A 24,255-nucleotide genomic window follows, 5' to 3' on the forward strand; every position below is an offset into this window, starting at 1 on the left:
ATGTCAACAACCACAACAGACAAGATTCGAAGAAGGGGCGCTATACTTAACCCAAGAGAAAATGCAGAAAATGATGAAGTGCCCGAAGAAATACCAGTTAGAAGGTACTCGTTTGGTAATCATATTTTCTGATTTTAAAATGAAATATTTTAAAAGAGTTTGACTAAAATTTATTCTTATTTGAGCTGGCACATTTACAGGAATAATGATTTACATAGTAGTTAACAGTATCATTTAAGCAAAAATAGCCTTAACACTTATATAAGCTATTGCTGTCAGGCATAATTTTAATTTAATAGAGTTCTTCTGGCAAATGTATCTTTATGACGTTTCGACGTCCTATACAGGTCGCCTTCATCACTGTATGCCACTGATACAGTGCACGATAAACAAAGGGACATGCTTTTATTTGCCTATTCATGTTTTAGCAGAAGCCACCAATATTAGTAACACGTTTAACTTTGGCCAAAGCCAGCATTTTTCCAATTGCCGACAAAAACACACGTCACTCTTTTACATTTTATTTTTCAGGCATTCGGTGAGGGTGGGATGGGAAAGTCCCAAAACGTCATCACCGTCGCACCCAACTATGACGGTCCGAAGACAATCAATGGTTGGGAACCAAGATCTACCAGGTAAAGACTATTTTTAACCAGTGGTGGGATTCCAATTTTTTGTCAGCAGGTTCTTTCACAAAAGTCATATTTTTCTGCCGGTTCTGTTACAAGTCCACTGAAAGTAACCAGTAATGCTAACCGGTTCGCTGATCTCATAAAATTTCGTGAAAAGGTTCTGTCGAACCGGTGCGAGCCGGCTGAATCCCTCAACTAGTTTTAACCCAGGCCCTTGTGTGAAAAATTTATATCTTATAGTTTTGCGCCTACTATTTTTGTGTTTCTGAAGTAAAAGAGCAATGACCAGAAATTTAGATATCGATGAAACAAAACCATGTTTGAATCAGTCCAATGAGGTATTTTTCTCATTTTCCTGAACCATTTTTGCATCTGTCGCGTGGTAATGTAAATTTTTACACACGAAGTTTCGTAGAAAAGTATGGGGCTAAATGTTAACAGGTTTAAGGTTTGATTTTTTTCTACGTCCCCTTGTGACATCTGTTTTAAGGGGGGACGTCCAAGCTGTCTCACAACTTTCAGCGGTTGTCAGGAAATGACAGGCGCAGTAGTTTTGCTGGCGTCACCAGCACCAGACGCCAATCAACGCGACCAACAGTTCACACACTGGAGGTGGAACCCAAGTGAGTGGATATTTATAGGTATATTCATTGGTGGGATGCATTTTTTGTCAGCCGGTGCTATAACAAAGTTTTTTTTCAGCCGGTTCTGTTGTAAAAAGTCCATTGACAGTAACCAGGTTCGCTGATCTCATAACATTTTGTGAGGCGGTTCTACAGAACCGGTGTGAACCGGCTGAATCCCACCACTGGGTCTATTATATATAGGGTTGCCATCGACATGGACTCCAAAATAAGAACAAATAAAACATTTTTGTCGGCGAACCATGACATATCACATGCCATGTTTTTGCCAGAAATAATATGTTTCAGCAACTCCATGTCCGTACAAAATACTTCGTGCATCTCACGACAGCTCAGTTCTAGGTTTACTTTTAATTGCAGCAGGGAATTGACTTGTAATTGTTGAAAACAAGACAAACTAAGGACTTAAGTCAAAAACAAGAACATTTCTTAGAAATAAGGACAATCAACTTTTCTGAGACATATGCCCTTTAAAATAAGGACAAATCTTAGAAAAAAGAACTTGGTGGAAACAGTCAAGTTGGCATCTAATCTAACCACCCGTGTTGGGGAAAGAGGGTGGGGTTTGACAGGAAAAGAAACCAAAATCACAATTCTACTCAATTCAACAAAACGTATTTGTGCAAAAACACATCATTTTTTTTAAAAAATTCTCACCGATTTAAACCTGCTTCAAACGGTTTTGCACAAACAATTGACACTTCATCTAACACCCACATCAAAGCAAAGTGATTCTGTCATGAAGTGCAGACAGAATCGGGCGAAACTGGCACCTTAAAACTGCCAATTTTACCCAAAAAAATTGCCCTTTTATAAAATGAAAGACTCCGTCTAAACACACAAAACCTCAAGCATGCGTTTATTTACACTTCTAAACCCGTAAATAAGGCTTTTGACAGCAAAAATTTTTCTGTAATGCATGTTGGCATTTATGTATGCATTTTCACCTAATTTTAAAAGATTTAGGTAACAAGAAACACCAGGTTTTGGGACAGGTGGTTTTTATCACAATAACATTTTGCTGTAAAACAAATTCTTAAACTAGTGTTTTTCAAACTATTTTTAGGATGCGGTATTGAGCAGCAGGTTACAAATGATACCATGACAGGTTTTATTTTAATATTTGCAACTTCGTTATAATGAGTAAGACTGCTTTCCGTAACAAACTAACTAAAGTTAGATTTTTTATGTAATGTAGTTACATGGCACATTTCTGGCCTAGTGTGAAGTCAGGCTCCAATCAAGCTTGTTTTTTTTTCAGCAAAGACCGAACCAAGGCCCGAATTACAATTGTGTGTCATAGATACCCACAATTTGTCATTAAGCAGCAAAACATAAATTGTGGCGACTGCAATGAGAAAATGTGCAAATTTAGCTACAAAATAATACGTGCACTCTGTAAAAACATGTTTTTCGTCGTACTTGGAAATCCCTCAGGTCACTAGCGTACATTACGTAAGAATGGTTAAAAACAATACGGTAAACCACAACGGTAGTGGATTTGGTGAGAAAGGTTCAGTCTTCAAAACAATTATGACGCAATAAATGGGGTATTAACGTGGTTTTAACTTTAAAATTAAATTGCGTGTTGATTGGTCAGATCACGTCAATACGCCGTGGTACGTGGAAAAAGCGAGACAAAAGTCAAGATGGACCAAGAAAAGCACATGCCAGCGAATGAAGCACTTACCGATCAACAAGTTATGGGTAATTTTAAAGTAACGTAAAGTGCATATTACCTTGGTTCCTATCATACAACAAAAATCTTTGTTATTTTTTTACATTTTTGCCAGCATCCTAACTTATTTTCCAAACACATTTAATAAATAGTTTATGAACTATTTTCAAACAAAAGTTCGGTTAAAGACGAAAAACAAATGCTATATAGGCAGGAGTGCGTCTTATTGCGTTTACTTTTACTCAATTATTTTGATGTTTAACGTCTCAAACGTCTTAGAAAATATGATTGTACTCAAGAAATGGCCTTGCATTTGACCTGTGTTCTCGTTTGAAGGAAAATAGCAAAGTTCCTTATGCTGTTATTTCGGCCGATGCTATTTTTCTGCAATCTAACAATAAATGTAACTAAATAACTAATAAATTGCTTATTTTACTGGTGGTTTTGAACTAAATACAAGCGTGTTTGGTACCCGAGTAAGTAAAGACGCAACTTGTGTTACATAGGGTCCGCCGTCGAATCATTTAATAGTTGAATTTGACCCAACAGTGATAATGGCTGCACAAGCCTAAACTGTAACAAAAATAATCTACGAACGAAAGTCACAATAGGGCAGGGGTCGGCAACCTTTTTTGCACTGCGGACCGGTTTTACAACTAAAATTTTATCGCGGACCGGTCTTCAAAAAACTACAAATATATAGCTATAAAAACGCTTAAATTAGTTTATCATGCCCGGGATACATGGGCAAAATGTTTTATAGCATTTAACGTGAAAAATTATACGGCCCGGTAACGAACTCCTCGCGGACCGGTACCGGGCCGCGGACCGGCGGTTGCCGACCACTGCAATAGGGGATGTCACTGCTAAACAGTTTGTGCAACCAAAATTCATTTATTTAGTCTTAGTTTTTTAAGACTTAGTTTTGGATTTTGGTTTGTCGCTTAAAGATATCACAAAAGCAAAAATTCAAATTTTTAAATTCAAAAACGTTCAAATTTTAATATCTTTGCTCATGTACAGTATGCAGCTATGTGTAAAATACCTATAGCTTATAATCCGCCAAAAAGGTTTAGTAACTTATGAGAATGGAAATAAAACACCAACCTGGAGTTGGCGTATTCAGGAATTTTAGTAAATAAATACTTTTGCCTTTTACGTGCAGGAAACAGAAAGCACACAAGAGGATTTGGCTTATCCGAATTAAAAATTAATCAAAATCGATCCATGAAACAGATTCTTGGACCTAAAACAATGTTTCAATGCCGTTTTTATGTGTTTCGTGGTGTCAATGTTATAATCACGGGTCAATTAGAAATGAACTAGGCCCTAACTCAACTATTGAAATTAGGGAACTAAAAGGACAAAGATATGTAATGGTCAAACGCGAAGGATCTTTCCCGCGAATAACGCAGGCATTATAGGACGAATGTTTGAATTATATAGAACGACTAATGATGTCCATATGGGTGAAATATACATCGTTTTGAGACTATTTGTTGACTGATTCTGATTTGGAAGCACGGTTGCTTCGTCAATTATTCCTATACTCATAATAGTTCTTTGTTATTAGTTATTACCACTAAAAATAAAATGTAGGTATAGCAGATTAAGACGTAATAAAAAGTTACTATTTGTTTCGATTTATAACGAATTGCTTGAATATCGCCAATCTATTATATTTAGGGCCTATAATTTTCAAGTTAACATTCTATAAAACATCACAGCGCAAACGTATTTTTTTTTTAAATTTACTAGCTTCAAAAGTTTCAAAACAATTAATTTAAATCCGAAATAAATTGTACACTGTCACATCGTTGACAGTTTTTTGACACTTTTACGTAGCCTTTAAGGAGGCGTTCGACCTCTTTGACAACAACGGTGGAGGTACGATCGACGCTTTGGAGTTAAAAGAAACTCTAGAATCGGTTGGAATCGAGTTAGACGAGTCGGAAATACATGACGTAATGATGAGACTTGATAAGGACGGTAATTCGAAATTGATTACTTTCTGTCGTAACAAAATTTCTTTTGAAAAAGGTTTTTCTACGTTTTGCACAAAAATGGAGCATGTTTTTACGTTAACTGCGCTTTTGCTAGTTCATTTCTTAAAACACTAGGCTAAGTTTAGGCAATTATTCTTAAATGCACGAAACAAAATCAATTTTGTTTTTAAATTGCACTGAGAATTTATGGAAAAAATTGGTGCTCACAAAACTTTTTTATTTGTTCAAACTGCGAACATGGAACAGCTTTTTTAACACACTGGTTTTTACGACAGACTGGTATATTAAGTTATTGTACAAGAAACTTCTAAAAATACCGAGACCAAATTGGAATTAGTGTTGCTTCTAATTAAGTTCGTGGGAGGTTCGCGACTTTATTGGTTTCGTTGATTTGTTTAAGGGAACGGAGAAATTGACTTTGATGAGTTTCTGGATCTAATGACCAACACCGAGATGTTTCTGGAAGCGTTTGGTAAGTGGCAATCTATTTATCCAATATCATCACACCCCTTATATGACTTAAAATGGACAAACCGCACAGGTTTAGCTGATTCACACCATGTTTGTCAGTTTTCTTCGATGTCGTTTCAGGTTAAAATAGACCTGTTGTTGTTAATATTGTTATATTGGTCAAAGCATGAAGCTAATAAATGAAAAGCAAGCTGCAGACAGTGCACAGAAGTCGTATTGGCCTATGCAGTGGCGTAGCCATGGCCCCTTTGGCCCCTCCCAATTTTTCAAAGTTGTACATTGATAAACTTAAATTTAGTGTAGTTTCGTCTCTCAACTGTCAAAGGAATATATAAATTACCAAAAATGATTTTTGTCACCAAGTTGTATGCCGAAATCCATGCTATTTATGCAGACATGGAATAAATCAATAAAGCGTTTGGCTGTCCCGTCGAACCACGTACAGTTTGTCAAGTCACGTTTTTGGTAAAAGCACGCCGAGCGTTAGCAAAAAGTTGTATTAGACATCAAATTATTTGGCCCCTCTCAAACTTTTTGGCTGCCTACGCCATTGGGCCTATGTCTTGTCGCCAGCTGCACTGATGAGACTTTATAAGTCGAAACAGTGTGCACTGTTTGCAGCTTATAGTTACAACACTGTCGTGTAAAATGTAACAAGACATAAAAAATACATACAAAACAATTGGAAATATACCTGTGATCGACAAAAACAATACTGGGCCACCAAAGAAAATGTATGAGCTTAAAATTATTTAACCAGATTAAAGCAGTGTCGTAATAAATCAGTAAACACTAGAATTTGTCAGCAACTGAAGTAAAATTTTGACCCTTCCAATGACGAATGGGCCGAGAATTGTAAACAGTAACTTATACTACAACTAATGGACTGTTGTGCCGTTTTTTATTTGCTTAGGGGGCGTTACCCTTTGGGACACTTTGACACTAATTGCCAATTTTGACAGCGAATGCTTCTACTGCGCTAAATCATTAGCCAGTATACGTAGAATTACTATGACCTTTTTAGTTTCTAGATTTATATTTATTTATCGATTATAAACAAACCAACAAATAACGGTCAACGAACTGAAACGCTGTTTATTATCTGTCAAATTAATAATTCATGAGAAGCAACGTCGGAGCTCAAACCCGCGTGGAATCTGTTACATAACACGAATAGTCCAACTAAGTAATCTGGCCTGGACGAAGGTAAACTTACAGTACAATGGTCGTCATGACAACATGGCAGATTGCCATAAAGTAGCCATGCAGCTTTGTCGGACGTTTCTTTGTTAATATTGTTCGTTAATTATGTACGCCTTGTTTGTTAATAATGAGTGCTTTGTTCGGTAATAATGACTGCTTTTGTTTGCAGGTGCTGTAGCTTTACAGTGGAAAATGTGTCGCTTTGTTCCATGTGGGCGTATTTAAGTCCTCAAAGAAAAGTGTTTTTAAATTAATTTTAATGTTTTTTCCACAAGTGCACCATTTTGGTTGTATGTGTATGTTTTCTTGCAAATGTGTTTTGGGGTTGTTATTGGGGCTTATATGTTTGTAAATGGTAATTCGGTAAAATTCAATGATATTTTACAACTAGCCCTCACAATTGTGTGCACACATAATCATCTAAAATAATTACTGATAACCCAATCGTTGATCAATTTCGGTCAAAAATAATCAACACAATGCATTACTCATTCACGTTAATCAACTTTATTTTAATTCATACCTTTTAAAATTAGCCAAAAACATTGTTAATATCATTTCTATTTAAATGATCGTTGTTTGTGTTACCATTTTCACATTAACATTTAAAATTTCGATAAAGAATGTAACACTTTGTGACGTCACAGCTTCGCGTCACGACCCAACGAACAAGACGCACGAACGCGATGTTCTGCTTTTCGATGCTCTCACGGAATTCATGAAGAAATCAGCGTTAAAAGAAGCCCACGAAATTGTTGGGTAGGTTTGACTCAACAGCGACATATAGCGGACATGAGGTCATAATATTTCCGAAAACTAATATATCTCTTAGTTTTTTGCACACTTAGTCAGTTGTTGCACAAAAACTTGGTCTGACAACACCAAGAATTATGCTATTGTAGGCCTACAATATTTACACGATGAAATGAGGTCTTTTTGTTGTTGTATATTATTACTATTATACATTATTACCGCAACCATCAAATATTTTTTCTAACCAATGGATTTAGTTCAGTTTTTCAAAAAAAAAAATGGTTTTCTAAAAAACTTTCAGTAAACAGGAATTTAGAAAAGCTACGTTTGGCACAAAAAAGACCGTTACAAACGTTTCAATAAAAGATGTAGCCACAATGACAGGGGTGGGCAACCTTTGTTACTGTAGGGCCAATTATAAATGTCAAAATTGGATCGAGGGCCGCACATGTTCATCACACAAAGTGATTTTGCTTTGTTTCTTACCAAATATGCTTAACTACAAGTATAATTCGTATTTGATTCTAGCCACATTTTGCCAGATCGCAGAAAACTAGCATCAGGCGCATTAATCAGCTCAAAAATTTGTAATGATTGGACTCGTTTGCCAGTACTTTTGAAATCCAAGCGTCTCTGCGGGCCGCACAAGCTTTAATGAAGGACCGCATGCGGCCCGCGAGCCGCAGGTTGCCCACCCCTGCACAATGATAATGTTATAGCACACAAAAAGTTATATTTACGTGTCATTCAATACTTAAGCTCTCTGTGCAAAACCAAGATTTTCTAAGATGAAGTTCGTTTTTGTAGATATTATGCCAAGAAGTACAAGAAAGTGGTCAAGTCGTACAACGCAAATAAAGGGGCACATGTGGTTGGACATTATGCTGATGGGGCCAGGTTGATCGGGCTAACCGAGAAGCAAATTGCACAGCAACTCAAAAAACTTCGCCTACTGCAAAATTTTGAGAGTAAGCAAACCGTTTTCGCTGGCTGTCTGTTGGTTTGATATTTTGCCAGCTGTGTAAATGATTCGTTTGTTTTCAGTTTATGTACCTATTCTAGCTGATGAAAAAGTAATATAAGTAAAACAATGTTACATTGCAAATTAGAATTTAGCTCTCATAATAAACTAGCCAATGTATTACTTCACTGTCTACAATTATAAGATGATTATATGTTTCCTCATTTTAAGGGGTTGTCATTAAAATTGTGAATTACCTCATTTCATAACAGGACAAATTTCTCAAATGTACAGTTTTTATTTTTGTTTCAGACAAGGGTGATAAAGAAAGTCCTTACGCTCAACCTCTTCAGCTTTCAGTGTTGCAATCTGTTACATCTCCAAGTCCCAAGAAACCAAGGGGAAGAGGAAGGAAAAGAAAAAAACAACGCAGACCTAAACCTCCAGCAACTGCGCCAGGTAGCGACAATAAAACTGAATAACTTCGGCCACTAAATGCTACATTTACATTGTGCTACATTCAAGGCAATTTTGCAACGTGGTCAAGCAGTTGGCCTTGAAGTTGTAAGCAGGCTTGAAGCGGGACCCACAGCCGAATAAAGTCAAATGAGGTCCTAAAGTCGGTGAAATTGCGGCACATAAAACTTGTGTCAAACTTAGGCCTGAACCAATTCTGTTTTATTCACACTTTTGCTCGAATCCGACCCGCAAGGCCCAGCCCGACTCACAGCTCTAGTTGGTCTCTCATATTCACTTGATGGTATACAGACATAAACTGATCGGGGTCGGGACTCGAAATCGTTTCGATATTGACCAGGTGTAACATTCAGGGTTGTAAATCAAGCTGGGCTTTTCGGGTCGTTGTAAAGTTAGTTCTGTGTTTTGGCCTGAACGCGGGTTTGATTCGGGCCTGACTTCATACGTAAATTCATTTGTGAGGTAAAATAATTAAGACCCAATAAGTTTGAAAATTAAAGTGTTATGATTACATAATCTGAAACTCTATATTAGTTGTCAGAATATATTTTAAGGTTGGTATGAGTTGAGTTGAGTATAGCCGACTATAGGACTTAATATAAAGTTATAGTATGTTTTCAATTCGCTTTAGTCAGTGCCGGATTAACCATTGGGCAAAGTAGGCACGTGCCTACAGGCCAGTCAAAAATCCAGGCCACTTTAAAATCAGTAGAATGATTTGGCAACAGTGATAATTCCAATTTTTTAGTTGGCAATGCTGATTTTCGGGCCACTTATAAATTGTGCCTACAGGCCAGCAGACCCTTAATCCAGCACTGGCTTTAGTATTGCATCAATTTGTTTTGTTCCTTACTTTTCATAATAACTTCACCAAGCTGCATAAGACTTTTAAAATTTAAGCTTTAAAAGGTTAAGAAAACCTAAACCTCTGCAAGAGGGCGACAAACGAGTTTCTGTGATGACTTATAGCTTTAGAAAAAAACAGTTTTAGTTTTCATTAAATTGGTTGTGTTGCTTTTCTCGTCTAAGCGGTCATGCAAAAGCAGCGAGAACGCACAAGCAGTCTTAAGAAAGATATTGGAGAGGAACTTGGAATGCCTCATGCAGTTCCTTCCCTTAACAGACAGACTTCTTCTTCAGACACAAATCTCAAAATTCCACCAAAAACGACAAGAAGAAAAAGAATTGTGTTAAAGGTATTAACCATCACAGCATATAAGGTCCAAGTCCCGGAAAGACTACTTTCGTGGGATCGAATCCTAACGCACGCTAGATTTCTAGCCTTTGTCATGTGGGAATGCTGGGTGACCGGCTGATTCGGTATAACGCTTTCAATAGGCCTGGCGTAGGCTACCATGATTTATATATGAGTGTGCCGTGATCGCTGGTCTGCAAAGACGCTTTAGGACTGATCCCAGTTATAAATTTATGTTTATCTTAACTGATACTGGTCAATCTGGGGATCCCCTACTACGAAGCTGACATGTGCAGTACGCGAGGAAGTCAACGGTGCTTGTGATCAAAATTTCGGCAGGTTCAATGCTGAGACTGTGTAGCTCAGTTGGTAGAGGGCAAATCCTGCATGGACCCTTCAGGACTGATGGCAGTTATAATTTTATTTTCATCTTTAAGTATTAACCACATATTTCCTATTTATAAAGATTAATAAACGGATGATCAATGAACGTACCAAAAAATTAGAATCATAATCCGCCAAACAAATAGAGCTTCTTCATTTGATGATAATGCAATAGTTTGAAAAGCTGTTTTCTGCACTTACAATGGGTGCAACCATAGTTTTGCTTGTTTTGTTTCTTGATTCTTGTAATTTACCTATAACAGTCGTATATGCGTTGTTAGATTATCAACAATGACCTGCTACAAAAGGAACCACTCAAACAAGCTCAACTTGATGACCATCAGAAAGAAAAGGTTCACTGACAAGATATTTACAAAATGTTTCATTTGTTTGAGAAAAATCTTAGCCGATTTGGTCATTTACACTGGGGAAATTGTTTATGTTTATTGTCTTTAAATGACTTTTTTTAGGTTTGCAAAACTGGAATTTAAATACTAGGTTTGCGATTCTGAAATAAGTCGACTTGTAACTTAGGGAAAAAACAACATTTATTCATTCAAGTTTGAAAATCAGGCTACCCTCTCTGATTTTTTTATCTTTTAGTTTATTTTTGGGGGGTATATGCTTGATGATTATATTTCAAATTAAATATTTCAAATTTTCAAATCAAATATATATTTCAAATTAACAGAAATCAAAAACAAGTGGAAAATTGAAAGATGAAATTCAGGAGCACAAACCTGGTTGGCTGAGTCAGCGCAACAAGATGTACAACGTGTCAATTAATATGCCCATGAGATACCGAAGTGTACAAGTAGACAGGCTTCCTAAGCTCAGAGAAAAGGTGCAGAGTAACGAAGAAATTTATTCAAAAGTACCTAAGATTAACAATACGTTTCGGGCCTAAACGGCCTTCTCAAAAACGATTCGGGTTCGGGACGGGGTACAGTTCTGTACCGAACCAAACATGCTTTCAAGGCCATCACATAAGATTTGCCAAATAATTTGAGATTGTTATCTTTTAGGTTCTGGAAGCCAAGGGAAAATTTCGCGATGAAATTGCGAAACGAAAAATCGAAAACAATCTACGACACTATAAGGAACTTGATTCCAGGCCGATCCCATCACCAGTCCTGTACACACATTTTCAACGAGTGAGTACTACTAGGTTATATTAGTTAACATACAAATACAGGTGCAAAAAGTGATTTAGTTAATTTTAAGTATAGTTTAGTACAGTGGTTCTTAACCTTTCATGGACCATGTCCCCTCAAAGTATCTCGTGCCTTTTGGCTACAAACCAGTCGAATGCAGTTAACAACACACCGTACTCGCGATAAACCTCAATATGGAGTGTGGAAAATATTCGATTAGGAAATAAAAATATTTCAACACACATTCAATCCTGCAAATTTAAAAAGAAAATAGCTCAGTGACTTTGGGTGGATGTTTTTAGTGGGTCTACACCCGTATAGCCTCCCAGAATACAACTCGTGGGCCCTGGTTGAGAACCACTAGTTAAGTAGCCTATATATAAAACAGATAACAAACTATTATTGACTAAAGATACGTTTTTTTAATAAAACCTTATTGTTTTTAGGTGTTTTCTGCATACAGCAGTGCTGAAACGAACAATCGAACATCTGTGACTGCAGATCAACTTAAGAAAGCTAGCAAGCAAAACAACTTTCACAAGACATCACAACAATTTTACTATTCCAAACATTAAAAGCGTCAGTTTTTACCGCGGTTCAATTAAACCCAGTTCAGTTCAAAAATCAACTTCTTGTAATTCATCTTCACTTCATAAAGCCTGAAGATAAACAAACTAAAACACAAACAAAGCATGATTTGTGCAATATCCAGAGTTACTGCAAATTATGTTCTTATCATGTTCACACGTGCGCTGCTTATTAAAAAATGTTCCCAAATCAAAGTGGCTATAAGTACTTTAAGTGTAGAGCAGGGGTGTGCAACCTTTGTCACTGTGGGGCTAAACTACCATGGTTAGATCGCGGGTCGCACCTTTATGATTTTACTTCGTTGCATGGCAAATTTGCCCATATTGAGTTAACAATTGCAAGTAAAATTCGCATTTGATTCTAGCCGCATTTTGTCGGGTCGCCAAAAAATAGCATCGGGCGCATTAATCTGCCCAAAAATATGTAATAATTGCACTTGTTTGCCAGTACATTGGAAATCCAAGCGTTTCTGCGGGCCGCACAACATTTAATCAATGGGCCGCTTTTGGTGTAAAGTATTGCTTTTCAGCAACCGCAATGTAAAAATGGTAAAATGCAAAGGGTCGTATGACCGCTAGTTATTTTCAAATTGGACTGTTCTGTGTTTGCAAGAAACAAGTGTGACCATCACAAAATGTAACATTAATGTCATTTTCCTATTACTCACCATTGCAACCAGCGATGAAAAATTTTTGAAATTTTTTGAAAAATTCTAAAATTGGTGACCGAACCCAAAAGTACAAGTCCGAATTATGCTCGATATGATAACATTTTGGCACCTATGAAGCCTAGTTTGAAGTCATGCCCGATACAAGCCCGCTGTTTTTAAACTTAAGCTCTAATTGACTTACTTTTGACCAGTAACAATAATAAATTGCAACAGTTTCCAAATGTCGACGTTTACCCACAGACCTATACATCAAAATTAACATAAGATGCGCGTGTACCACACCAGACCAAATATAGCAAATATTTTTACCGTTCACGCGCAGGACAAAACCAACTAAAGTTAGTATAATTCAATTTGTGCGCACTATAGTCAACAAAAAAGCCCAAAGGGTATACAAGCACTGCTAAATGCAAGTTGTATCATTTTGCAAGAGTTGCCAGCCAACACCTGAAGTATGCAGGTCGACTATATTTGCATTTCTCATTGACGCGACGGGCGTCTGGCGATTCCATTGTTACGTCACCGATAAGTTGACCAGGAACGCGGTCATTCGGTCGCCGCGTCCAGAGAAAGGAGCAAAAGTAAGCGATAATTATTGCGCCCTGTAATCGTACGGCTGGAGGCGTTTCACAGCGTGTGTACAGTAATCATCTTGATTAGAAGTTGGTCGCTTGTGTTTTCAACCAGCACTACAGGTAAATTTCATTTCATAACTAGTTGATGCCGTTAGAGTCAGCTGAAACTGTTTCTCAGTAACATATGCTTCTGATTCGAGAAAGGTTTTTGGACGTGTAATCCACGGGCTACCAACGAAGTCGGAACAAAAGCATCGGATCGGGATTAAGTATTATTAGTGTCGATTGTGGAAAATACGAGTGCACAAATTAGGAACGACATATTGGAGCTATACAACACAAAGCAACGACGTTAAACAGGGAAAAAACGCCAAGAAATCTACTCAGTTATGTCCAGAAAAGGTATGTTAATGCATTGTGATTTCATTTAATTGCAACTGCTCTGATTCCTCTACTAACGTTTAAAGACTGCAGTTGGTAATAGAGTGCTGTTATTTGTATATTGTTTGTTAAGTAAGTGTTTCATTTATGGAGTATGGAAATGTACCTACCACATCCAGCACAAATGGTAAGCTTTAAGTCGCAGTTAAAAAACAATTAAATAGCAAAAATAAATTGCAAGTTATTATCTTCAGGCAGTTAAGTTTCAGGTTGTAAGCTTTAATATATATAATATCTAAGACAGGGCTTCTCAAACTGTGGGTCGCGGCCCAAATTGGGGTAAAATAATTTTGGGGTCGCGAAATATCATGCGTTATTATGTCATTGTTATAATAAATGGTATACGTGCGAAAATTCGTTGTTTAAACATCATTTACGTGTATAGGCTATGCCCATCAAGGGATCACGTAGAAATTTCCTTTCCTAAAATGGATTCGCTGAGCAAAAAAGTTTGAGAAGCCCTGATCTAAGAAACTTGTTGGATAATTTTCAAAATCTAATACATGTCGAAATTATCGACCATTGTTGCAAAAATTTTCTTTTTTTTCACATACTGTTTTGTGTTTTAGCATTCCATGAAAAATTCCAGTCAGTTTCTAACGGCAGACTGGGATACAATGACGTCAGTAGGAATGAAGAATTGGAACATTTCACACACACAAGTTTTCCCACCGATACCGACCAACCCTCTAAGCTACAACCCACAGGTAAATAATAGTTGTAAATTGACATGCATGTAAGTCTAAATCATAGTTTAAACTAAAGTTTATTTGCTAAGAAGTTTTATACATCATGGGAAAAAGTGTTTCAAAACTGTTTCAAACTCATTTTTGATGTCCATAGTGGAACAAACAAAAAAGTACCAAAAATTAGTCTTTATACCTCATTGTTGATCTATTTTTTTTGTTACAAATTGTTTGAAAAAAAGTTACTCGAAACAAAAAGGCGAGTAAACATCACCCAAAATTTAACCTTTTGTCCCCTAAAAACGTCTTTTATTAGTTTAAGTATCAAAATCTTCAATACTTTTTTAACAGTTGTAACAATATCAAACAGTATTTAATCTACGAAAACATTTCAACCCGCTTGTTAACATTTTCAAATTACTTGTGATTGCGTTTAGAACTCCACTTCTAGTTGTCGATAATTGCGTTACCTAATCTGCGTAACGTAAGCGACGTGATTACAACGTCGTTTACGAGGGAAATGTCGCAGCAAGGTGGCTATTATGAGTAATCAACTCTTGGATGTGACGTATTCCTTGTTACTAGTAATTTTAAACCCCAAGAAGCCAGCATTAAGTCGCTGGTTTGGCATTTGAATTGTTAAGAAATAAAATTACATTAAAAAAGCTCAGCAAAAAATGTATATTTTTTTGGATTACGTTTTGGCAAATCAACTATCCATTTCTAACTATGCGGCCTGTATTTAGTCATAGGGCAAAACATAAGTTTTAGGGCTAAATATTCGACAAAGCTTGTTATATTTTCTGTCGCAGAATGCCTTTATGGAGTAAACGCTGTCCAAAGAAATCGAAAAATATTTTTGCTCCTTGCCAAGGAAAATGTTTTAAAGCAAAAAAACCTGAAATTTATACGGCCCGGTAACGAATTCCTCGCGGACCGGTGGTTGCCGACCACTGGGCTAATGTACACATTAGGGCACTAAGGTTTGATTGGGGTAACATGCTGAAAATACATGCCTCACCAAATCGGTTGTGTATGTAAAACACATGCCATTTGCGTGTCGTGTAGTTTTTGTTTAAATACAGTGTTCTTGTGAGGCGGGTAATTATTCCCAAAAGTGTCATTTTTTAGGGGACAATAATTATCCTTATTTGTTTCGTGACGTCATCCTTCTATGACGTGCCAGTTGGTATTTTTTTTAAAAAGGGCATAAACCAAATACGTCCGGTTGTTCTCACGGGTAACGATAATAATAAGGTTTAAAGAAAACGCTGATGTAAAACATCATCAACAAGTGCACAGGAAAATCAACAGTGCACACATCCTTCACATTATGTCAAACTCCCTAAGAACCCCATGCAACAGGAAACAGGGTAGCCCCGTACGTATTACGCATTATATCGATCACAAAAATTAGACCAATTTCAGATGAGATTAAGTTGGATAACCGGGTGCTGCGGGTCACTTTCTATGCACCAGCGCGATTAGCTAACACAATTGGGAACGGCCGAGGAATAACGCTTGAGCAGTTCCCCACGACAGTGAAAAGCTGTAATGCGTAAAAACGAATACCAGGATTATTTTGCGTTACTTTCCCACGCACTGAGCAAAGCATTGGTCCTTGACCTTGCTATGTACACACAACTTTAAATTATTTTTTTAATTATTGGTGAAAATACGTAATAAATTATCCTTCTTCGTTGTTGTAGTATACTTTATGTAACGTAAAAAGGCGTCGTGATATAAAATAATAACCCAGGTCAATATGGGTGACATTTATTTTACATGCCAGATGTTTAAAATTATTGCACTTTAAACATCTATAGACATTACACTTAAGTAGAAAACATATTACTTGACAAATTTCCTTTGTTAAAAAAAATGTCAACGTTCTTATAATTTTACAGATGTACAGTTGACAAAGATAGACCATGTATCCTAAATACAAATGCTGCGGCCTGAAAAAAACTCATAGGCCTATACTGAAACATACGCAATTTAAAGGCATATGTTTGAATCTCAATATAGGAGCCGGGAGAAATGGGAGCGTTTGGAGTCGAATCAAACTCTTCACCAAACTCCGACAGCAGGGCGGACGAAGCTACCACCAGGTGGAGCAAGACGACGTCGAAGAAAAAGAAAATTGCGGACAAGAAGTACGCCCTATTATTAAGCAATTAATTTTCATACAAAAAATGTTTTCTTGGGCTAGACTCGGCATTGTGTAATTGACTTTCCATGCTCTTTTTCGTTGGGGGTCTTAAAATTTCTTAAAAGCTGTATATTATTCGATAGATATTAGACTTTATTTCGAGCAAATTGAAACTTTGGAGGGCGATAGTCAAATGATATTGTACCCCTAGATTTAAAGCAATTGACCAATGTTATAAGAAATGAACAAAATCCTTTGTGCAGGGTTTTGAAAACTATTTCCAGATACTAATAACTTTTTATCTCATAGATACCGGCGTTACGAGAAGCCGCCTTATTCGTACGTGGGGCTCATCGCTCTCGCTATTCAGAGCTCGACCAACAAAATGTTGAAGCTTTCGGAGATTCTCAGCAGGATTAGCACAATGTTTCCCTTCTTCAAGGTGCGACTTTGTAACCTAGTATAAGTAAAGACCTTGTAAAATACACAAGGAACATCACGTTTGGCCACGTAACATCCCTACGTATTGGTTCAAAGCAGGACCTTCAAGAATTTGAAAGCACCCAAGCAAAATAACACAAAAGCAAACATGAAACCAATCAGTAACACATTTTTTTGAATAAGTAGCAAATTTTTTAAACCAACAAAAGCGTTTGTACGTTTAGGACATTTTTTGCACATAAAAATTCTGACCTTGTGTGTTTTAACATCTATATAACCTTTGTGAAAAACCACACCCTTAAAAAACAAACAATAAACGAAACTTGTTCTGTTACAGGGAGAATATCAGGGCTGGAGAGACTCGGTCAGACACAATCTTTCGCAAAACAAATGCTTCAAAAAGGTTTTATCCGACCCCTACCGCCCACAGTCAAAGGGAAATTACTGGACAGTTGATGTGAATGAAATCCCAGCCGAAAAGTTAAAGCGTCAAAACACTTCGGTGTCCCGAAACGTGGCTCCTGGCTACGCCTATGCAAGGTAACAACAGCACAATTGTGTCAAAAATAAACTAAAGTCATATAATATGAAACATTTGTCGAACACATAAAACACCAAACATTGCATCAACGTTTCTATAAGACCTAAATACGTTTTGAAATCGCTGAGTTATCGTAGACCAGTAACAAAAACATAATTTTGTGGGCTAAAACCGCGTTTTCTAACATGCTGTTTTATTGTTTACACCTTTCCACATAGATTTAGCCTATTTGTGTAAATCGCTGGAAACTTTATTGTTTTTTTGTTAGGTCTCACGGACCTTTGTTAATTGTTTTTCCGATTTGTAAAAGTTAGTTGCTTCATAAACAAGTGCCGTATCATCATTTTTTTATTTGCAGGGATCTTAACGACATTTTTGATATGTCAACTGGAAAACTCAAAGTTTCCAACGCAGTGGGAAATCAACATGGGTTTAACACTGAAGCCATGGATTCTAATTTTGCAGAGCATTCCAACACAAGCTTCAACTCCAGTAAGTTGTATTTTGTAGTAGTTTTTTAAATGGGGCCCGCTAAGCACTTTCACGTAGAAACCGCCAGAAAATCGGTTGGTCTTTTCAATTTCGTTGCTAGAAGTATTTAATGTTTGGGGAAAAGCAGGGTTGGATCACATTTTTTTTTAAAAGCACAAATAACTGTACAAAGAGCCATTTCGATGTCTAATAATCAACATTTTTACCTTAAACGACTTCAATAGGGATTCACTTCAGCCAGTAAAATTCAGGTCAACTCTTATTTACATTTCTTCTGCAGACACCTCAACAAGTAAACAAACAACCTATCAAACCAGCAGCCTGCTGTCAACGCATGCTGAAGTATCCAGGCCACTCAGTAATGACACAACAATCGCCTGCAACGATTGGAATCAGCACCCTGCCTTCACAGCAGTACCAACTCAAAGCAATACTTGCAAAGTTGCTGAAAGGTAATTTTTAAACACCTATGGGTTTTACAAAATCTGCGAGTTTATAAAGTAAAGATTTTTTCATGTAAAGATTCCCGAGGACGAGTTACTCTCTATAAGCCCATGTTGTTGGTAAATAACACACGAAAAGAAAATAATATTAAGGCCTAATATTCCAACACTTGTACCCATTTTTTTTTACTTTAAGTGCGGTTTACAGCGTAATAAAACAAAACACAGCAAACTATTAAGTACATTCTAAACGTCGCCTTCTCTTTATTACAAACAAGACAAACCATGTTTATTTAAGAAGCGTGTTGTAGTTCTAACAAGAAACATACTTTTGTTTCTAGCAGGAAAAAAGACTCAACTGGGACCAAACAAATTAACATGAACGAAGTTTCCGACATAAGCGATGGCAACGAAAACTCGAGCTCTGCAGAAAGTTGTGTGCCAACTGATAGCTCAGATGATGCTGGAGAGTTAGGGTCAAAACCCAGTCGTTCTAGAAGCCGGCGAAACAAACGAAAACGTGCATTACATTTACATCATAAGCGAGCGAGGCCAAGTTGCGAAAACCAGTCACCATCACCACCAAGCGATTACAACCGAACCAAGGTACAAGGAAACACGAAAAAAGCTGACCAACCAGTCCCACCCAATCAAAAACCCTTTGGTGATAACAACCTGGCACCAAAAGGTGAAAAGAGTCTCGGCGCCGTTCGGTCCCACTTGTGGTCCAGTATTGACCAGACTGTTGGCCCAGAAGGACCTCCAAATATCACTTGGACCTCTTCGACTCCACTAAACGACGTTCGCCCGTTTTTTGAGCCGCCTTCGTCACAGTTTGATGCGCACAGCAGCAGTCAATGGAGCGGTGACGTAACCAGCATTCAAACGGAACCGAGCGCCACGTGTGATAAAACGTCACAACTGTTTGCCGATCAAACCGACTTCTTAACAGAGCAGGCTTCAATTTTGCCTGGACGACAGGGTGGCGACTTTTCGCAGCCAACTGTCAATCAAACACTGCGACCTGAATTTCCACATGTGGCACAAACAGCACAGCAGCATACGTTTCATGGCAGCTCTAACCTTTTTGCACCGCCTCTAAACCTTCCTCTCGACCCAGGAGGGTCAAACTTTACACATACGTCGCCACATTATTTGCCTGCTGTTGAACCTATTGCGTACAACTTGGATAAACGATATCCAAGCTGCGAAGACCCTGGGTTATTGCGTCCGGGATATACATGGCCTCATTCGACTGGTCCGTTTAGTGATTGGGTTTGCAATAACTTTATACCTCCAAGTCTTTAATGGCTATGTTTTATTGTCGATGTTGTTTATTTATCAGTGTTTATTTTTACATTTTTTAATATTCTTTGTGGAGTTTTATATACCTCACAACGTGCACGTTTTAACAAACGAGAAAACATGTGTTTGCCAAACGTGCTAGAAGTGTCAATACATACGAGAAACGTACGTGTTTAATCCTGACAACTGCGGTCTACATTACCAGAGGAAAAGTAGAGCAAACAAACATACGTTGTGTGCGACAACTGTATGAAAATCAACCGGGCATTCCGCAGTGCCATTTACTGTTAAATTTAGAAAAAAATCTGTAGCAAATATGTGGACTGCTATGAGAACCAATAGGTCAAACCTTCATGACCCGAATCAAGGAAATGTACGTGGCCACTGTGTATAATGCACGAATGTTTTCTATTCCGTGTTCATTCGTTACTTCAAGCTTGACGACCAAAGGTTGAGAAACAATCCATTAGCGTTAGTAAGAAAATACAACACAAATATTTTATTGCTGAAAATTCAATAAATGTTTAGAAATAACAACACAACAGTTTTCACCAAAACCCAAGCATACTTCAGCTAGGCAAAGAGCTGGGTACAACCTCAATTAAACCACAAAGATTGAAAGTTTTTTTATTAGGTAAGCAGTGCACAAATGTATTCAAAAAAGGAGAGCGAATGTAATACTGTTTAAAGTTGAACAGTTTCAGCAATAGCACCAAACTTTTGGAGAAGTTCAAGTGATAAAAGGGCAAAAAGCACAAAGGCAAGTGGTTAATACTGCAATATGTGGAAGACAAAAAGCTTTAAAAAGAGTATGCAAAAACAGTGTATATGAATATTGAAATACAGCAGATAGTATAGCAGTAAAATATTGCATAAAACAGCAACTTAGTAATCAGATCAAATGAAGCATCCATTAAAATTCATCATGTTTATTTCCACTGAATTCAATATGTGAAATTCGACCATCTTTGTCAATATCTTCCATTTCCAAAATACTGTCAACAATTTCAACTTGTTCCTGCTCAGACATTGGTGGCCCTTCCGTCTTTTTTACTTCGCTTCTAAGATATTCCCTAACCTGTCAATGCCACTGATTAGAAACAAGTATTTGCCAATGACCAGCAATGATTTTATGTATATAACACAAAAAATAACAGAAAACAAATACAAAAGCATAAAACATATCAAAATCCCAAATTTTAACTCTTATTTTTAACAACTTGAATGCATTTAAATAGAAATTTGTTTCATTTTAGTTCAAAAATGTGTGACATAAGATATTGTACAAATGTGTACCGAAGAGTATTGACAATTTCTGCACAGATTTTGACTGGCTTAAAACTTGTTGTACACTATAACATTTTAAACTACCCACCTCAAACCTTGTCAGGTATTTGTCCCCATCAATGTCCATACTTTTAAACACATTAGGATGCCTTGGACCAACTTCCGCATGGACCAGCTCAACATCAAATACCAAAGTTCCACCTGGCATTTGTGGCAAGTCTAAACCAACATTAAAGAGCATGTTATTGAAGTTGAAATGATTAGAGTAATTTATGGTCCTTACGGCCTCCTTTGTGTCCATATGCCATGTGTGGTGGAACAGTGAGTTTCCGTTTTTCGCCAGGACACATTCCAACTAATCCTTCATCAAACCCTTCAATCACCTCTCCAGTTCCAAGCTGAAATCGGTATGGTTTGTCCTCATGGCTGCAAGAAACAAATCAGATATTTTTGATGTACAACTGTTAAGCAAATATCTACACTAAATTGTAAGTAAAAATATGATTGAAACAATTCGCTTGTAATTGTGTTTCTTTAACAAAGAAGAACAAATATTAAACACACATCCGATTTGTTATACTTTTTATGCCATACACCAGGGGTAATTTTAACAAATAATGCATTTTTTAACAAATTTTTCGTTCAACTGGTGTAATGTTAAACAAAATACTAGTTGTTGTTTCGACAACTTGCATTGTAATGCATTTAACTGAATTTATATCAATTACTATCAAATATTTAGAACAGGAATTGTATGCAAATGCCAAAAATCAGGTCGTAACTTATACTGAAAAACTATGGCACCACGCCTCAAAAAATAATTAGTGCTTATATTGGGTGACACTAAAACGCTGAATGGGCGGGATGAGCGGGAGATGGCAGGACGTCGTGAAAACCGCTGAATATTGGGTTAAATTGATGACGGTTAGTGCTATTAAGGTTGGGATAATGTTTTGTAATAGAAAATCATTAAAAATAATTCTCCCGGATACCTTACGCGACCGAGGGAAACATTCAGCGGCGGAGGGAGACTTCCTGCCCAAGCATTTTTGCTGAATGTCAGGAAACAGCTGAATAAGTTTTAGGTAGGGACATGTTTTGATTCATATACTTTTATAAAACCTCAACCCAACCCTAATAGCACTAACCGTCAGCAATTTACCCGATATTTAGCGGTTTCCGCGACGTCCCGCCCGTCCCGCCCATTCAGCGTTTTAGTGTCACCCCTTATATTTTATAATCACCTTTTGTCAAACACTTCTCCTGTGGCAAGTTTTGTACCGACAAAATGCACAAACATTTGGTCGCCATATTTGCTGACTCTTTCACAATTATCAGGTTTGTGAACAACGTCAATTTTAAAATGTGGAGTGCCATGTGATATTTTAATTTCGAGTACAACACAACACACCACAAAGGCGACAACGTTAATGCTAAAACGTTGCATAGTGGCTATCTAGAAAAAGTAAAGTTTTACCTCTCTGCAAACTTCGTTTAACTCAAATGCACTTACTTGACCAAGTTCACACGTTTGCAAAACATTTACCTCTATCGGCAACGTTAAAGGATTTAAAAAAATTGGTAAAATGACATGTCCAAAATGCTCACAATTTATTTGTTTTTGTTTCGCTTGGTGAAAATTGCAACAATACATCTTTGTTTAGGCTTGCATTGTCGTACGTTTCTTGTATTTCTTATAACTACAGCGACATAGATACCTATTCCTTTAGATCAAATTCCTTGGCGAAATAAAACTGTCGAATTACCAACTAAAAGTTAATTGATTCATTTTGAAAGTATTGCCACGATAACATGCAGAATGAATTGAGTTTAGATTCGTAAGATCACTTTTCGTAAGATTGCGTCGGAATGTTTCAAAGGCAATTTATTGGTCACAAAAAAGACTTAAACAATATAAATATAGTGTGCGAACAATCGCCTCTGTTTGTTACTTGAAAATGAAGCAATGGACCACTTTTTCTCACAGAAAGCTAATCTGATTTTTACTCATACACTTGCAAGATCTGATGTATGCATTAGATTGAAGAAATACTCCTCGCGGTTCCTCTGAAATCGCGTGGCGGACCCCAAAGGTATCGGTGCGTTAACCATTTTTGCGATCCAAACACTTCTATTCCGGAATAAATTTAGAATGTTCGGAAGCCACACGGACAGCAACACGAGAAAACGTTGGCTACGATACTCTGATCCTTGTCAATTAACTTTGTGTGTGGGCTTCTGTTTAGTTAGGTTTATTAGGCTTCTTACTATCTTTGAAACAATAAGCACATATATCAGGGTCAGTGTTTTTTTAAGGTGTTTTGAAAAAAAATTTCTCCAGCGGTTTCCCAAAATTCCAAAATCCCCCAAAAAAACAAAATTTGGCAAATATGGCTATTTTTGGTATTTAAATGAAACACTTGCGGTCTCTTAAAACTACTTAGCGGTCACCCAAACCAAACCTTAAAAAAACCTGATCAGGGCCCGTCAACCTTTACCACTCTAAAACCATTCGGACCAATTTCACACAGAACTAAAAAAACAATGGGAGCCACAAAGACCTTTTCAAATTTGAAATAAAATGCCACTGTAAAAATGTTTTTTATGTCTCACGACATTCGACTTTTCGTTGTTAGTTAGTTTCTTGCATATTAAGTACACAGTTAAAGCAAATGCAATTTTTATTTGTGTATTTAACGCGTGTTGTCACACAACTAGTAACAGTTAACCGCCAGTTTACCTCTTTACGTTTCATGGTATAGACACGGTTGTAGCTAACTACTAGAGTATTTTTCTCTGTTGGTACATTAATTTCATAGTATATGCATATTTTTTTCTTAAATTCCTGACTTTTAATTACATTTTAACATTTCTCCCTGACGCAGGTTTAAACACTAAATTTCCTGACATGTCAAGAAAAATCTTGACCCCATGTCAAGGAAAATCTCAACCCTAGTCATTTGTGAGAACCATCATGAATAGACGTGGCAATTGGGTAAAAAAATAAATAAGAAATGCTTGATGTTCACTGAAAAATTCCACTGCCATCTGTATAACAATCAACCGCAAATGAAGC

At 37.1% G+C, this 24,255-nt stretch overlaps 3 protein-coding genes across 7 annotated transcripts; 2 read left to right on the forward strand and 1 right to left on the reverse strand.

The window, feature by feature from the left end:
- Positions 1-12,335, forward strand: LOC145205573 (uncharacterized). The gene is made up of 13 exons (XM_080078306.1): positions 1-96; positions 532-635; positions 2,877-2,983; positions 4,800-4,943; positions 5,361-5,432; positions 7,282-7,393; positions 8,195-8,355; positions 8,661-8,807; positions 9,855-10,021; positions 10,686-10,757; positions 11,096-11,248; positions 11,430-11,558; positions 12,005-12,335. The coding sequence occupies exons 1-13, from the start codon at positions 1-3 to the stop codon at positions 12,131-12,133; spliced, it is 1,593 nt and encodes a 530-aa protein (XP_079934432.1). The 3' UTR covers positions 12,134-12,335.
- Positions 12,336-13,410: 1,075 nt separating this feature from the next.
- On the forward strand, positions 13,411-20,060 carry LOC145205500 (uncharacterized). Of its 4 annotated transcripts, XM_080078241.1 has the most exons (9): positions 13,411-13,511; positions 13,596-13,793; positions 14,402-14,539; positions 16,547-16,674; positions 16,980-17,112; positions 17,449-17,651; positions 18,011-18,144; positions 18,425-18,596; positions 18,929-20,060. In XM_080078241.1, the coding sequence occupies exons 3-9, from the start codon at positions 14,408-14,410 to the stop codon at positions 19,893-19,895; spliced, it is 1,869 nt and encodes a 622-aa protein (XP_079934367.1). In that variant the 5' UTR covers positions 13,411-13,511; positions 13,596-13,793; positions 14,402-14,407; the 3' UTR covers positions 19,896-20,060. The 4 variants fall into 4 exon arrangements, with proteins under 4 accessions (XP_079934367.1, XP_079934365.1, XP_079934363.1 ...); XM_080078239.1 differs by lacking the exon at positions 13,411-13,511 and having other exon boundaries at positions 13,518-13,793; XM_080078237.1 differs by lacking the exons at positions 13,411-13,511; positions 13,596-13,793 and adding an exon at positions 13,879-13,959.
- A 308-nt stretch (positions 20,061-20,368) lies between these two features.
- Positions 20,369-22,848, reverse strand: LOC145205502 (uncharacterized). Of its 2 annotated transcripts, none has more exons than XM_080078244.1 (5): positions 22,693-22,848; positions 22,424-22,635; positions 21,463-21,605; positions 21,268-21,398; positions 20,369-20,970 (listed from the first exon to the last, which is right to left on the reverse strand). In XM_080078244.1, exons 1-5 carry the CDS (start codon positions 22,831-22,833, stop codon positions 20,806-20,808), a joined length of 792 nt encoding a protein of 263 aa, XP_079934370.1. In that variant the 5' UTR covers positions 22,834-22,848; the 3' UTR covers positions 20,369-20,805. The 2 variants fall into 2 exon arrangements, with proteins under 2 accessions (XP_079934370.1, XP_079934371.1); XM_080078245.1 differs by having other exon boundaries at positions 20,806-20,970; positions 21,275-21,398.
- Positions 22,849-24,255: the final 1,407 nt, after the last annotated feature.

Source organism: Phallusia mammillata, chromosome 8 (genome assembly GCF_965637545.1).
Source record: "Phallusia mammillata chromosome 8, kaPhaMamm4.hap1.1, whole genome shotgun sequence".
NCBI classification, from domain to species: domain Eukaryota; kingdom Metazoa; phylum Chordata; class Ascidiacea; order Phlebobranchia; family Ascidiidae; genus Phallusia; species Phallusia mammillata.

Bases quoted from the DNA above. Each gene is read 5' to 3' on its own strand.
- LOC145205573 (XM_080078306.1), top strand. From the start codon at position 1: ATGTCAACAACCACAACAGACAAGATTCGAAGAAGGGGCGCTATACTT. The intron at 2,984-4,799 runs GTAATTTTAAAG...ACTTTTACGTAG, and splicing joins TACCGATCAACAAGTTATGG to CCTTTAAGGAGGCGTTCGAC. The intron at 8,356-8,660 runs GTAAGCAAACCG...TTTTTGTTTCAG, and splicing joins CCTACTGCAAAATTTTGAGA to ACAAGGGTGATAAAGAAAGT.
- LOC145205500 (XM_080078237.1), top strand. From the start codon at position 13,927: ATGGAAATGTACCTACCACATCCAGCACAAATG. The intron at 16,675-16,979 runs GTACGCCCTATT...TTTATCTCATAG, and splicing joins AAGAAAATTGCGGACAAGAA to ATACCGGCGTTACGAGAAGC. The intron at 17,113-17,448 runs GTGCGACTTTGT...GTTCTGTTACAG, and splicing joins CAATGTTTCCCTTCTTCAAG to GGAGAATATCAGGGCTGGAG.
- LOC145205502 (XM_080078244.1), bottom strand. From the start codon at position 22,833: ATGTATTGTTGCAATTTTCACCAAGCGAAACAAAAACAAATAAATTGT. The intron at 22,636-22,692 runs GTAAGTGCATTT...TACTTTTTCTAG, and splicing joins AAACGTGTGAACTTGGTCAA to ATAGCCACTATGCAACGTTT. The intron at 21,606-22,423 runs GTGATTATAAAA...TGTTTCTTGCAG, and splicing joins GGAGAAGTGTTTGACAAAAG to CCATGAGGACAAACCATACC.